This window comes from Nelumbo lutea, chromosome 3, assembly GCF_056320005.1.
Source record: "Nelumbo lutea isolate HS-2025 chromosome 3, American lotus-T2T, whole genome shotgun sequence".
Taxonomy (NCBI): domain Eukaryota; kingdom Viridiplantae; phylum Streptophyta; class Magnoliopsida; order Proteales; family Nelumbonaceae; genus Nelumbo; species Nelumbo lutea.
In genome coordinates, this window is record NC_142686.1 from 3,729,242 (window position 1) to 3,743,964 (window position 14,723).

At 39.5% G+C, this 14,723-nt stretch overlaps 2 protein-coding genes across 2 annotated transcripts; both read left to right on the plus strand.

Moving 5' to 3' along the window:
* Nucleotides 1–3,090: 3,090 nt before the first annotated feature.
* Nucleotides 3,091–5,752, plus strand: LOC148862427 (uncharacterized). Its single transcript, XM_088975059.1, has 2 exons — nt 3,091–4,284; nt 5,295–5,752. The coding sequence occupies exons 1-2, from the start codon at nt 3,664–3,666 to the stop codon at nt 5,514–5,516; spliced, it is 843 nt and encodes a 280-aa protein (XP_088831185.1). The 5' UTR covers nt 3,091–3,663; the 3' UTR covers nt 5,517–5,752.
* A 3,676-nt stretch (nt 5,753–9,428) lies between these two features.
* On the plus strand, nt 9,429–14,487 carry LOC148862428 (uncharacterized). Its single transcript, XM_088981524.1, has 2 exons — nt 9,429–10,210; nt 14,391–14,487. Exons 1-2 carry the CDS (start codon nt 9,429–9,431, stop codon nt 14,485–14,487), a joined length of 879 nt encoding a protein of 292 aa, XP_088837650.1.
* The last annotated feature ends 236 nt before the right edge of the window (nt 14,488–14,723 follow it).

The following is a 14,723-nucleotide window of genomic DNA, read 5'->3' on the forward strand; positions in this document are numbered from 1 at the left end:
CAGTTCATTTCTTTGAAAATTTTGTATTGGCCTCCTTTGTTTTTTATTCATTTCATTTTCTGACATACATTCATGCGTTACAAAGGAAAAAAAAGAAACAAGATTTGTAGGCGGTCTGTGATAAATTCCCTGACCGCCGGCAAAGGGTTTTGTCGGCAGTCGCCCGCTGGTAAAAATATGCCTCAAACTCAAACCGGCAGTTAAAACCAAACAAAACCCTAATTTCTAAAAGATAACTACTGTAGCACAAATGACCACACTCTAATTTCTAATAAGACAAAAAAGTTTCTACCTGTTTTAATATAAAAATATTATTTTAACTCTAATACTTTATTGATCAATCATATTAGTACTATCATCACATGAATTAATCACTTTTTATTGACAAAAAACAAAAGTTTGAACCATTATGAATCTAAGATGTGAAATATGAAATGGCATTGCACCGACCGACACTCGAAGCAAAGATTATATAGCGGATTCTGGCAGAAAGCAAGGTAGTCCGACGAGTAGGAGCCAAATGCTGTCTTGTCGTCCTCATTTTTTTTTTTTTAGAGTTTTGGATGGATTTACGATATATTTTAGCAGATCCACACATTTTACCGTCCGACGTGCATCAGGGATACAATGCCTGGGTTAGTGACTCGTGAGTCACCTTCCACCATTGATTTTCCTTTGTTTCACACGCAAAAATGGAACAGGGTTACTATTTTGAGTATTAAATCGAGGAGAATTAAAAGGAAATTTGAGGGAGAAGCAGCCATACAGTTATATCCGGTTTGGTGTGTTGTCACTTTTCCATTTATTTATAAGCAAAACGTTGCTGTATTTTTAGAATCAACCCGATGCCGACTCGTTCAACTACCCCCCGGATTATATCTATTAAAAAAAACTACCCCCAAAACCTGTAATTTCATAAATATGCAGAAAATAATACATCTATAAATATACCCCACATATAGGTAGACTAAAATATGAGCCTTCAAAAAAATTGATAGTTTACCAATAAATTAGCAATATTTCCAATAAATATTATAGTTTACCAATAATCATCATAAATTAACATAAATTAATAGAGATGAACAAAAATTGACCAAGACAATAAACAAAGATATATTACTAATATTTCCAAATAATATGATAATTTCTAGAAACTAATAGAAACAATAGAAAATTATCAATAAGTATATGCATATAAATAGATATGTTAATTTGAATTCAGATTGGTCAAGGCGTCAACCCTAACCTGAACCTGAAATTCAGCCTGATCCAACCCAACTAGATTTTTTCAGGCTGGGTTAGGGCTAACCCAGCCCAAGTTGGAGGACCAGTCCTTGGGTCTCTGACCGAGTCAATGGGTTTGAGTAAAGGTGGGTTAAGGTGTAGGCGTTAACCAATGTCCAAAGTTGGTTTTATAAATGGATTGTGGTCAAATGGTCCGTTAAGGTTAAGGTTAGGTGAATGAGATGTTGAAAACACTTATTTAAAGGGTTGTTTGCCTGTTTTTTCAGTCTTATGTTTTGTTGTTTTGTTTTTTTTTTTCAACAGGAATTTATATTTAATTTGGGGGCCCTAAATCCTAATGCCAGTAATACTGTACTAGTATGTATGCTACGTTCCACAAATAGCTGGCTGTTTTGCCCCGGTCAATGGGCTGAATTCATATCCAAACCCTTCAACCAAACAAAGCTTGACAGAGAATGACAGGTTCCAACTAAATTTACGTTGAATCAGTGTCCCTCCATGCTTAAGTTTACTTTGATCTGATCCCTAATAACTCCTTATTCAATTGCAAAAAAAAAAATCCTGATTCGGGTTTGCTAATGATCAGGTACTGACCCAGTTCGTTGGATCTGAGTTCCACCCGGATTACGCAAGATCCTTTCCAGCGTTGGAGTTGGACATGGATTTGACCTTTTGTTAGGAAATGCGCATGCCCATGAATCCTGATTAGCCAGACCATTAATACACGATAAAAGCCATTTCGAAGATTACATCAGGCAGCCAATAATCGACTAGGGGGTCTGATTGAGGCCCAGAGGTGACGGAGAGGCCCAACCCTAACAATTAAGCACCCAACCTATGGATAAACATTAGTGCACATGCATTCTGATCTTCACAGTACTAAACCCTAGCAGGATGAAAGCATTAAGGTTGTGTTTGGTTTGAAAGAAAAAGTAGAAAAAGGAAAAGAAACTTTTACAAACTTCTTATAAGTTTTCTACCTTTCTCTACCTTTTCCTTCGGACCAAACATAGCCTAAGGGTTTGAACTTTGAAGTATAGGCCTCTTATGTACAAAGAATAAGAATTTTGATCTGATGATGAAATCTCGAACGACCTCTTGGGCTACTGTCTACTGATATAAACTTCCGTGAATGATGGATAGTGAAGACACGTCTGTGAGGATAAGTATATAGACCGTAAAAGAGGAAATTCATTCATGAAACGCCACAAGGAGGCTGAAAGGATAGACAATCCACTCGAATATTATTCCACCAAGGAGGATAATATAAAGGCCCGGAGGCCCAATTACAGAAGGATAATACTCGGACTGTTGCTGCTAAGTAATGGGCTAAGATTATTTGACAACCGGCCCACTGAAAGGAACGCTGGAAACTAGTCCACCCAGACCCAGTGACCAAGGTTCGAAACGATCGAGACGCCAACAGGGGTGCATTGGATGAATTGATACTGTTTATTTTTTTTAAACCGGTTGAAGGAGATTGATTTAAAGCTTTTCCACTCCTTAAACCGGTCAAACTTTCAATACACCCACTATAAAAACATATCGGAGAAGTTCTGAAACGATACGTATCGACCAATAGGAGTCAATACGTATCGATATTTTGAACCTGGCCAATGACGACCGACGAAGTACACTAAAAATGTCCTGATTCACTCACTAGTCACTACTCAACGCGAATTGTAACTCCCCCTCCAGCCAGCAATCCTTCTCCGTTGATCTTTCCATGTGCGTAAGTCATAGTTAATCATCTATTTGTCTAAACATTCTACCTACGCCTGCCCTAGAAGCCAGAAGCGTTCTATATATAACAGATTAAAACCCTAATAAATTCCAAACTTATTAATGCTTTATCTTTGAAGAATTAAGAGGGTTTACAGTATAGATGGTATGAACTTGAGTCCAGTCATTACTCAATTTGAAAACGTCCGCTTTCGCTTTCGGGATCCGAAACAGCAGATCAGAAGCTCGGCAATATAAAATTTTCCTCGCCACTTGGAACTCACTTATCACATGTTGCCTTTGCCCACCAACGCGTGTCCTGCTACATGCCTCTTTCTCAGTTTCACAACCAAACGTGGTGCTTTCATGCATCCCCCCACTCCACTCTTCGGGGCTTGTAACACTCCCGTATACCTTTCTTCCTCACCCAATAAAGTCTCCTCTCCCTAGTCCCTTCCGGCCTTCCTCTCGACCTCCGCCGACCAGACACTAGTAGCAGACTAGAGCAAATCATCAAAATCCACTATTTATTTCCTTTCCCTTCATTGTTGTTTTGTTTTCTGCCTGGTAATCAATCTGATCTGAAAATTATTGAGAACCAACTTCCATACTGAAACAAATAAAAACCCGACCAAAAGCCCGTACAAGTAGAAACAGCAAAGCTCAGAGCGCAATAAAACAGAGAATTGGAGAGACATGTCGGGGGTATCTGTCGCCGTGTCTTCTTGGAAGGAGCCGGAGACGATCACATCAGCCACCGGCACGAAAGCGCAGCAGAAGCCCATCCAACAGCAACCACAGGCATCGGCACCCATGGGGGGAGTTATGGGTTCATTGCGGGTAATAGAGCTCCAACTAGTAGCCTTCATCATGGTCTTCTCCGCAAGTGGCCTCGTCCCAGTCTTAGACTTGATATTCCCGGCCTTCGCCTCGGTCTACCTCCTACTACTTTCACGACTTGCCTTCCCTGCGCACGGCAGCACAATGGCGGGGTCAGAAGAGATCTTCCAGGGGAGCAAGTTGTTCCGGTTCTACGTGGTGTTGGGTACCACCATAGGGCTGTTCTTACCGTTGGCTTACGTTCTGGGAGGGTTCGCCAGAGGGGATGACCACGCCGTCCGCTCTGCCACGCCGCATCTGTTCTTGCTCTCCTTCCAGATACTGACGGAGAACATAATAAGCGGGCTGTCCTTGTTCTCGCCGCCGGTGAGAGCTCTAGTTCCGTTACTTTATACTGTGAGAAGGATCTACATCATTATCAATTGGATATTCGACGTCTGGCTTAACAAGACCTTGCCTGCTAATGCACAACTTAAGGTATACTCTCGGTCCTGACTCTTGAGTCATCACATTTCACATGCGTTTCTTTTCCTTCTCTTCTCCATAACTGGGCCGACCCTGGTAAGGCCCATGTCCTTTCTGTCCAAAACTAACTACTGGGCCCGGCCTTTTTAAGAGTTCTATCTTCGTTTCTATTAAGAGATTTAAGAAATCATGATTCATGAGGGAGTACTCTGCTCCTTTCACCAAAGCCACGTCATCCATATACACCACGTGGCTCTTTCGTCCACTGTGGAAGGAGCATTTTCTCCAGTTGAAAGGATCGGATTGGATCATCCTTCTAAGTTCCGTAGCTTCCGAGTTCTGGGCGTTACACCAGAGCAGACCAGCTGACCATCACCAGGCATAGTAATCCAAAGTGGTAAGCTGGATCGTCGGCCTAATGGGCATTGTGCTACAGCTACATAGTACGTCCTAGAATGACCTCAACCGATAAGGCAAAAACAAAGAAAGGTTCAGCTCCTTATGAGATGACCTAATTCCCTCCCTTAATAATAACCAAGGAATGTTCATGTTGACTATTGAACACTATCTTAGAACTAGAAGGAATTTATTGTATTATTAGAAATACTTGGTTGTTACGTCTGGTTTGGCGAGTCATGAATTGATGAAGTTTTTTTAACCAAAAGGCAAAAGGAGAGTCTGAGTTGATTAGGCTGGGATTGGGACAAAGTCTGGCCTGCATTATCTATCTACGACTTAAGCTCTCACAATAGTCCATGGGCCTGAAAATGCAAATGGAGTTCTGTTCACTACTCTTTCTTGTATTGTATATTTTCCTTTCCTTTTACATTTGTGTATAAACATTATTCTACTCGGATTTGAAAATCTGATTCCAAAATTGAAAAATCCCATTGTGTTTAATTTGTGAATGCCACTGAGGCTAGCTAGGGAAATGATGGAGAGAGCTCTAAGCTCGGCTGAGATATTGCATAGGAAAGGGTTTGGTACTAGTACTAATGGAATTCAGTGCTAGTAATGTGTAGGATGTTGCGTGGCTATGGTTTGGAAAGGGCTTGGCTGTTGCAAACTTAGCGTATTTCTCCATCAATCTCTTTGGATTTTTGATTCCTCAGTTCCTTCCAAGGGCGTTTGAGAGGTATTTTAAGGAAAGGGATGAAATCCACTCTAAGATGGCAGAACACAAGCGGTCCGCAGCCATGAACAAGGCACAATCAACACCTACCGAGTCAAAGAAGGCTGATTGATCATTGTCAAGTGAAGTGTGTTAAAGGCCATCACAATTGACAAAGCTTTCGTTTATATTGTAGGGTCTTTGAACTTGGTAATGCTTTTGTTTTTTACTAGTCTAGTGATCCATTGGCATAGCTAGGTGATAAACTTTATTCAGTTTGTGGCTGTGTTGTTTGGGTTTTGAAATTTGAAGGACGACCTGTGTTATTCCTTATTTGATGAATTGACTTCTTCTTTTCTTCCTTGATAATTTCTCACCCCTGTGCTGCAAATAAATGCTGCAGAACTACAGTACGTACCTGGAAAATATCAATCAGGTTAACCATTGAAATTGTTTCCTCTTGCTGTTTCTCACGAATCAGGATCAGGAGGAGCTAGCTATTGCCAATAATGTCATTGCTGGTTTTCCTCAATGATGTTAAGCTGCGTGGACTGGGCTGGGCTTTTGGCGTTGGCCTTATTACACAAAGCTCCCCGTCGTAAAATTTATGTAATTGATTTAAAGCTTAAAAGACTCATTCCCCCATTACCGAAGAGATGTTTACGGCAGGCCAAACCAAACGTGGAGACATGCATAACATAAAAAATAAGGTTCATTTTTCAACACTCTTAGGCCCCGTTTGGTTCATGGGAATAGAATCATTCCGATTTCTACTGTTTGATGGGCAGAATTGGAATACTATTTTCATTCATGCTGGAATGGTACTTCCCCCATTCGAGGGAATGGCCATTCCGTGCCCCTCCCTTGGGAATGAAATGAAATATCACTCTTGCTGATTTCAATTCGGTTACATATTTGTATTTGAACGGTTATACCAATGTTTTCAACTGTCCGGTTTGAAAATTTTGTTCGAATCGTCACTCTGCTTGGATTTTGGGTTCGGTTTAGTCAAGAATCGTTTAATTCGGCCGGTTTGATTGTTGACCTGATTGTATGTAAAATTTTTGGAAGTTATAACTTTATATTCTGATTAGAGTGATTTTTTTTTAGATAATTTTTTGAGTTTTATGTGTCTCAATGTATTGTTTCACTATTTTTGCCTTAAATTACAATTTTTAGTAGTTTTTATAAATAAAAAAATTAAAATATAAGTTAAATATAAAATAATATTATAATATGAAACATATTTATACACTATATATTGTTAAAATGTATATCCGTTTGCAGAGCTGTGACCGGATCCGTCTAAAAAAAGAAATAAGAAATTAGGGGGCATCAAAGGGCAACTAACTGACTGAATTAAGCATAGACCAATCTCCAATCGTGTACTATTAATAGTGAAGTGTACTGAATTAAATCTATCTCAATTTTAGTATCCAACTATACAACTCCTTAGTCTTTATATATATATATATATATACAACATTCATTTAATCTGGTGCTTTTGCATATGGTTGGTGGATACAAGTGCTTGCCACTGACCACTGTCATGTTTATATGGAAACAAAAAATTCTAAACATGTCCTATCATATATATTATTAATTAAAAATGGGTATAATCCCTCTAAGAAAAAGATTCATACCAACTCAACTCAAATAAGCCTCACTTAATAAAAAGGCAAGAATTATGTCAAGACGATGAAGGGTGATGCTATTAATAATATCATGGTTTTCCTTAAAATTTGGTAACTAGTTCATGTCTGAAAGGTAGAATGTGGTTATTGTGATGTGTAATGCTAAGCTGCCATATAAAAGAAAGAAAATATCTATCTATATATATATATATATTGCTTTTCTCAAAAGGCAATAATAACTAATTAGCAATGCCTTATGAAACTTTAATGGATTCAAACCTTAATTCCAGGGTTACTCTTTGTGGAAAGGATGAAACATTTTAGTCTTTTCGAAAACCACTTGTTAATTTTGAGAGGTAGACAATGATTTGATTTCCCATCCGACAGATAGTTCTGAGCATCATTGCTCGTGAAAATTTAGATAGGGTTGGGATATCACATCCAAACCCTCTAAGCCCCTTGTCCATTTGCTAAGTTTAATCAATATTAATTTCATTTATAAATGAAATGTGTTGCCTGTTGCCTGTTGGGTTCCGTAACTCCTACCATGCATTCTTAGCTTTGAGGCTATAAATGAAATAAGGTGGTAGGTCGGATCCGATTCCAGATCAGCCGACTACGGGACCAATTAATCAGCATGTCAGTTGTTTCGTGCACTTGGGCCCACACTTTATGCATACGGGGCACTGGATTGTTCACTCTTGATGGAGTTCAGGTCTGTGCCCCACAACGTCCCACACCATATTCCCGCCGTGTATGGGGCCTCTTAATGGGTCACCTAACCACTCTCTTTGTAGTCCATCTGGACGGAGCAGGTCGGGTTGGGTCGGGATATCTAACTCTGCATTGAATCCAAATTCCAAACCTCTCTCCAACTTCCACTATAAGGGTGTTGTCTAAATGTCTAATGTCTACTTGTTTTGTAAACCTAGTTTTCTTTTTTATCTTTTTAATGGACTTTCTGAAAATATAGGCAGATAAATAATATACTTACCTGCAAACTAATTCTAAAGAAAAGATCATGTTTGTATGTTAGATAAGAATGCTATATCGGTTGCAAATATCACCCTCTTTTGAATTGTATATATAAAGAATCACCAATTTGTTCACCCTCCACAACCTGTTTCCTCTGATGGGCCAATGTTCTGATCCGTGGGCCCACTCCAAGCCTCTCTTTTCTTTTTAAATTCCTTTAATTAATACGCCCCACTTATGAATTTGGCCACACACAACACAACATGTTTGCAAAGTGGTATAAAATAGTAATAAACTAAAACGACAAGCACATAAATAAATAATAAAAAAAAAAGTGCCAAAGTAGAAAGGATATCTATCGTTACTCCTTAGGCGATGAGACCATCTCCATAAAGTGTGAAAGCCTCTTCCATTTATATATATAAAATATTTTCATCACATCGGGCTTTGAACATGCGTACATCTATATTAAAAGCTTGACATTGGCAATCATCATCAATAAAATCTGCTTTGCCTTTTTCCTTTTAGGCCCATCTAAATGCGCTACCCAATCCGTGTCATTTATACTATTACCACAGAATAAGCGCAATTGAAAGCTGTATCTGCTATTGCTAACGTTACGACCCACTGGGCCTCCATGGTTCATTCCACACACTCGACTTCTGTGTGTTCTGTCTTCTGATTCAGAGAAACAAGCATAGCGCATAGACGAATAGTCAAAATAACGTCAACAATCGGATGGCTTTTATCGTCTGACCCACTCAACTATTCCAGTTGTCTTCATCTCATACTCATCGACCGCTTTTATTTCGTATGGCTTTCACTTTTCCGGTTTTTCCGGTTTTCCAGCATTCAGCTCGATTTTTTTGTCTCGGTAGACGCAGCGGATGGACAGCAGGCAGTAGACACCGGACAGTGGTGTTTTGTGCTTCCATCAGTTCACACAATGACCATTATATCCTCCCCAAACAGGATTCCAAAACACAGGTATTAACCGGTCTGCGTGGGTCGGACGCACGAAGATAGGTAAAGTAAAGTAAAACCCTTTACTTAACCCTCTGGTCTGGAGAATGGAGTCTGGTCTGGTCTGCTCTCTTTTATTTTTATAGTTTATACTGGAAAAACGAAAAACAGCAAGCTAAAAAACTGGTTTTAATTTTTAAATAAGCGCTGCCTCTGAGACAATGACCTCCCTGTCTGCCGTGCTTATCAAGATAAATAGAAACCCTCTTCCTTTCTTCCCTTTTCTTCCTCTCTTCTTTCTTCTCCTCAAAACTTCATACCATCCCAAGAAAGCGAACCTGCGCCACCATTTCTGCAACTTTGCTGCCTTTCCCGTCGCAACCCCAAAGCCGGAGGACAAGAACAAAACCTCCAGAACAAAAAAAAAAAAAAAAAAGAAGAAAACGGGTTTCCCTCCCATCCATCAACTGCAGATGAAGAATCTCTACCCTAAAAACAAAGGTAAAGTGTATCCTTCCCCCTCGTCCTCTCTTCCTTATTATTGCTCAACAAGAGATGCCCTATCCGTGTTAAAGCTCCTCCCAGCTGCGATTCTTGCCCTGGCCTCCGTTCTTTCCCCAGAGGACCGTGAGGTTTTGGCTTACATGATTACAAGGTCCATGAAGACGACCAATCCACCTTCGATGGTCGAAGAAAAGAAGAAGTGCAAGAAGCCCAACAACGGTGGTAGTATTGTTCATAAGCCCCCCTTATTCGACTGCGGGTGCTTCGACTGCTACACGAGCTACTGGTTCAGGTGGGATTCGTCACCCAACAGGGAGCTCATACATCAAGCCATTGAGGCCTTCGAAGAGCATCTGACCAACGGAGAGAACTCAAAGAAGAGTGGCAGAAACAAGAAGAAAGACAAGATGGCTCGTCGTCTCGTCATCGAGAAACCGGAAGCGGAGACAATGGTGCCGGAGAAAGAGCCCGAAGTGCCGGAATCTGCACTAGCAGAGCTGGAGACGAGCTGCCTAGTGCCGGAAAATGACACCTTTCCGACTGTTTTGTTAGACAAATCGGAAGATGTGGAGAAGAAAGACGACTATGAAGAAGGCGATGTGGTGGAGTACGCGACGGAGAACCTGCAGGTTATGGAGGAGGCCGCCGTACAAATTCCGGCCAGCAACCACAGGGGCTTGGCCAGGAAGGTGTTACCGGACGTGTTGGGGTTGTTCAATTCGCGTTTATGGGGCCTTTGGAGTCCGAATGTGTAAGTGGTATTTTTATTATATGTTAATTATTGGTTTTATTTTTCGAGCCCAGACAAGAAAATGAGAAACGAGAAACCTGATTTTGGAGAAAGAAAGAGAAGAATCAGATGGTTGATGGTTGGATGGGTAAGGAAGTTTGATCTGATGTGTAGCTGCAGTCTGGAAGACGAATATGTTTTTACATCTTACTTCCTTTGTGAAGGCAAGGCAAAGAAGCTTCTTTTTGTCCATACATATTATTACGCCTTAATTTTTTACGGTGATAAGTCGTCTTACCGGTGGCTATGTTGTTTTTAGTTTACATATACATAGAATAGTATTAGATATTCATTACTTGGGAGTTAAGCATTTTGAGTTGGTGAGAATGGTTGGGTACGTAGACCAATCCAAATGTCACGTCTGACAGGAGGAGGGAGTGACCATTAGCAGCATTCACCAAAGGGTTTTACTATAGTATACACAGGTACAGGTATATATAATAGATAGTTAGATATAGATTGGTTCTTTTGGAGTAGGAGAGCAGTACTGCGATTTTCAATGCTTTGGTGCAGAGCTTTAGTTTTTAGTGGAGGGAAGAGGGTAAGAGAGAATCTCTAACACTGTGTTTGGTTTGAAGGAAAAAGTAGCGAAAGGTTGGAAAATCTTTACAAACTTTGTATGGATTTCCCTACCTTTTCCTTTAAACAAAACATAAGCTAAAGAAAATTTTGTTTAATCAAGACTCTTTCACTATTTTTATATGGTTTTTTTGTGAATTTGAAAGTTTTTAAAAGAAGTTAAGGAGACCATGATATATTGATTGGCGTCTTGCTCTTGATCTTGGGTGAGACGTGAGATCGACAGTTGGACACCGATTGACCCAAAAAGTAAAATGGGGTTAGGTTTTCGTGTAATGCTTATCTGGTAGGGCACAAAGCTAACAAACTAGAAAGTAGAAAGGGTAGGCCAATTACGGAAAGGCCTTCGTGTTTTTACCGTAATTGCAGTCTGTCCATCTGTCTTCTGTTGTCTGTTGTTGTTATGGCGATGGGGGGGGGGGGGGGAGAGAGAGAGAGAGGTGTTTTTAATTATATTATATATTCACGAATCCATGGTCATGAACTAGTGGAATTAGATGGGCATTTAATTCCTAACAACTCAAACCAAACTTGCACCGTATGATTCTGATTTCCGTAATTTCCATTTTCATTCTAGGGCAAGGATTGTTGATAACTAAAAGTACTTTCTCCTCTCTACCCCATTCTATGTGGTTAAATACTTATAAGGCTTAAAGCTACCCCTAAAGTTTTTGAACATAGATTAAAACAGCTTACCTTGTTTGAAAATTGTCTCAGGGGGCCGTTAGTTCTTAAATAGGGTATTTTTTTTTTCAATAGACCGAAAATCTAACTGGCGGAGACTTCCAACTTTATTCTCATTACCGGGTTAAGTAATACGCCGAAAAGCAAACGTCAAACGGGCCTGGCCTTAAAATATTCTCACAAGATTCCCTGATCCTCTCTTGTTACAATTATTGCAACACATGGTTTATTTTATCTTTTATTATCTAATAGTTGAAAATGTCTATTTTATATTTTATTATCCTTCAAATTTTCAAAACATCTTTTCACACAAACAAAGAAATTGATCATCTTATTCTCCTTTCCTCTAATCACAAAAATTACGAACAACCATTTATTCACGACAACAAATACAGCAACGACATTTAATTTGGATGAAGAGTGAAGACATCAACCTAGTTAAGTGGTGATGGGTGCTACATTTTCCACTCACACTACAGAAACCACATGGAGCAGAGCAGCTTTCAGTTGGAGGAAGACTTTAATTGAATAAACCATTGACTTCAAAAATTCAAATCTTCTTTCTCCAACAACTTTGGCCCAAGAAAGAAAATTAGCAAAACTTTATTAAGTTCAATTAAATAAAAAACAGATTTAGTAATTAATAAATTTGACAAACCCACAAGAAAATATTCGAAAAAAAAATGCTAGTGAAAGATATCAAAAACAATTGAAAAGGAGATTAGACTGTGTTTGGTAGATGTGTAAATGAGAACCGGGGTAAACTTTTCACCTTGCTTCTATTTTGAAGGCATTTGGTAGAGGTATTAATATACCTCATCAATCGGTGTAAAAGTCCATTTTTGTCAGAAAATTCATCCAAATATCAGTGAAAATTTTACATCGCTAAAATCGATGTAAAACTTTACCAATCTGTCCAACATTGAAAGGTTAAAGTGTAAAACTCAACCCCGCGATCTATCCGTTACCCCTTCTGTCGAGGCAAGGTTCTTTCGAAACAGGGTTATTTATTCATCATCTTCCTCTCACGAGAACAGAGAGGTGGTGATAGCAATGGTTGACCGTCGGAGGAAGATGATGGTGGGGCGTAGCCCATTTTTCCGTGGTTGACCGTCGGCGACAACAGTGGTTGCTGGGGCAAGAACCAATTGGTCATGCTTTGTATCCATCTCCTCTGAGGTTTAACTTCACTTCACCTGAATATCCTCAGTCTCTCTCCTTCTCTACCACTTTTGTATTTGCCATGGTTCCCCAATTAACTACTGTGGGTGGCCATGACATCACCTTGGCTTTCTCGCCATTCATGGGGTTCCCAGGTGCAGTGGCAAGTTAGTACCTGGGACTGTTCAATGAAACCAACAATGGAGACTTCTCCAATGATGTTTTCGCCGTAGAACTAGATACAATTCTTAGCCCCGAATTTGCTGATATAAATGATAATCATGTTGGGATCGATGTGAACGACCTTAAGTTGATTGAATAAACTCCAACGACTTATTGTTCAAGCAAAGAAGGGATCAACAAGAGCCTGCACCTCATAAGCGGAGATCCAATGCAAGCACCTCAATGTAACATTAGCTCCACTTTGTTACCCCAAACCTGAGATTCCCCTACTGTCTACATCACTTGATCTTTCTTCGGTTTTCATGGACTCTATGTATATGGGCTTCTCTTCGTCCACTGGTGCGATTGCAAGCTCCCATTATATTCTTGGATGGAGCTTCAACAGAAGAAGCCAAGTGCAAGAAATGGGTCTGATACGCCGCTCACATGCGAGAGCCTCTCCTGTTGCAACCCCTGGTCACCAGTTTGCCCATCTGATATGCCACTCATTGCTGCTCGCGGTGCTTTGTTTCTTGGCCGACCAACAAGGACTGCAAGAACTTTTACCTCAATGATTTACTAAACGTGAAGAGTATTAAATGGGCAAACATCCAATTCCCATTTTACACTCATGAACCAATCGGTGTAATAATCCTCGGTGTAAATTTAGATTTACATCGCGAACAAACGTAGCTTTAGTTGCAACTTCTCTCAGCTCGGTATTAGCCTTACTTTCCCTTTCCAAGTAAAATAGTCATAATCAATTATGTGCGCTTAAAAAGCCAACCCATCTCTTATTCAACTACTTGGGGGAAGGAAAAAAAAAACAAAAACAAAAAAAACAAAAGGATCTCTCAAAGAATCTTGAAGAAAATATCAGATTGCTAGAAATAATCTTTATTTTTGAAAGCCATTGGAAATAATCTTTAAAATACTATTTATTTTTCTATTTTATTTTGTTAATTATCTCCAGTTTTAGTGATTGGGGTATCAAATGAGATGTAATAGGATAATATGAGTGTTATCTTTGGTCAGCCCTAACATGTAGGCTTAATGACAAGTTGATGAATAATCAGTAACCTAACACATTTGTGTTGTCCAAGGATGCCTGTATCGAAATATCAAAGGTTTTGATGAGTCGTTGTTTATCAGTCTCTACTCAAAATTTTAGTAGGAAATCCCATTTAGATGTGGGTGGGCCGTTCATCAGCCTTTGAGAACTTTGAGATTGGAGCAAGAGCAAGACTTGAAAATCCCAAAATTATATGATAAAATGTTGTTTATTCAATTGTTATCATTTTGAAAATTAAAAAAAAAAAATGAAAGGTAAAATAATTATTTTAATGTTTTCATGTTAGGGATATTTTAAATAATAGGACAAGTTTTAATCCAATTTCTAAAACTTACCCTATGATTTATAGGTTGATACTACGGCATGTGCCTTTCACCCACCCTCGTAAAGGCAATGTTTCTACTCTATAGTTTGCAAATCGCAATCGCTGCTAGATCGCCTGTTCTTTGTATTATGTGTTTATCGCATTTTTTCTTTAATTAGGCTTGATGGGGCTTCTGCCCCACATGGCATCATCAGGGCTGCTGACTGCCATATATGTGCTGCTATCACAGAGCCAGAGGATGACACATTTCTTTAATTCTTTACCATCGGGTCTGAGACTCTGAGCTACTCATTCTTCCCACACGTAGAGTAGGTAATAGCCCAATTTACAACCTTAGCTAATCTGAAGCAGGATCTGTTACTCACAAATGGGCGCCTCACAGGCACATCCGTGCATCGGGAATATTTTCATGAATAATAATTAATAAATACAGAAAAAATTCCTAATGCATGATAGGATGTGCATGTGAAGTGCCAGGTGTAAGGATCCGA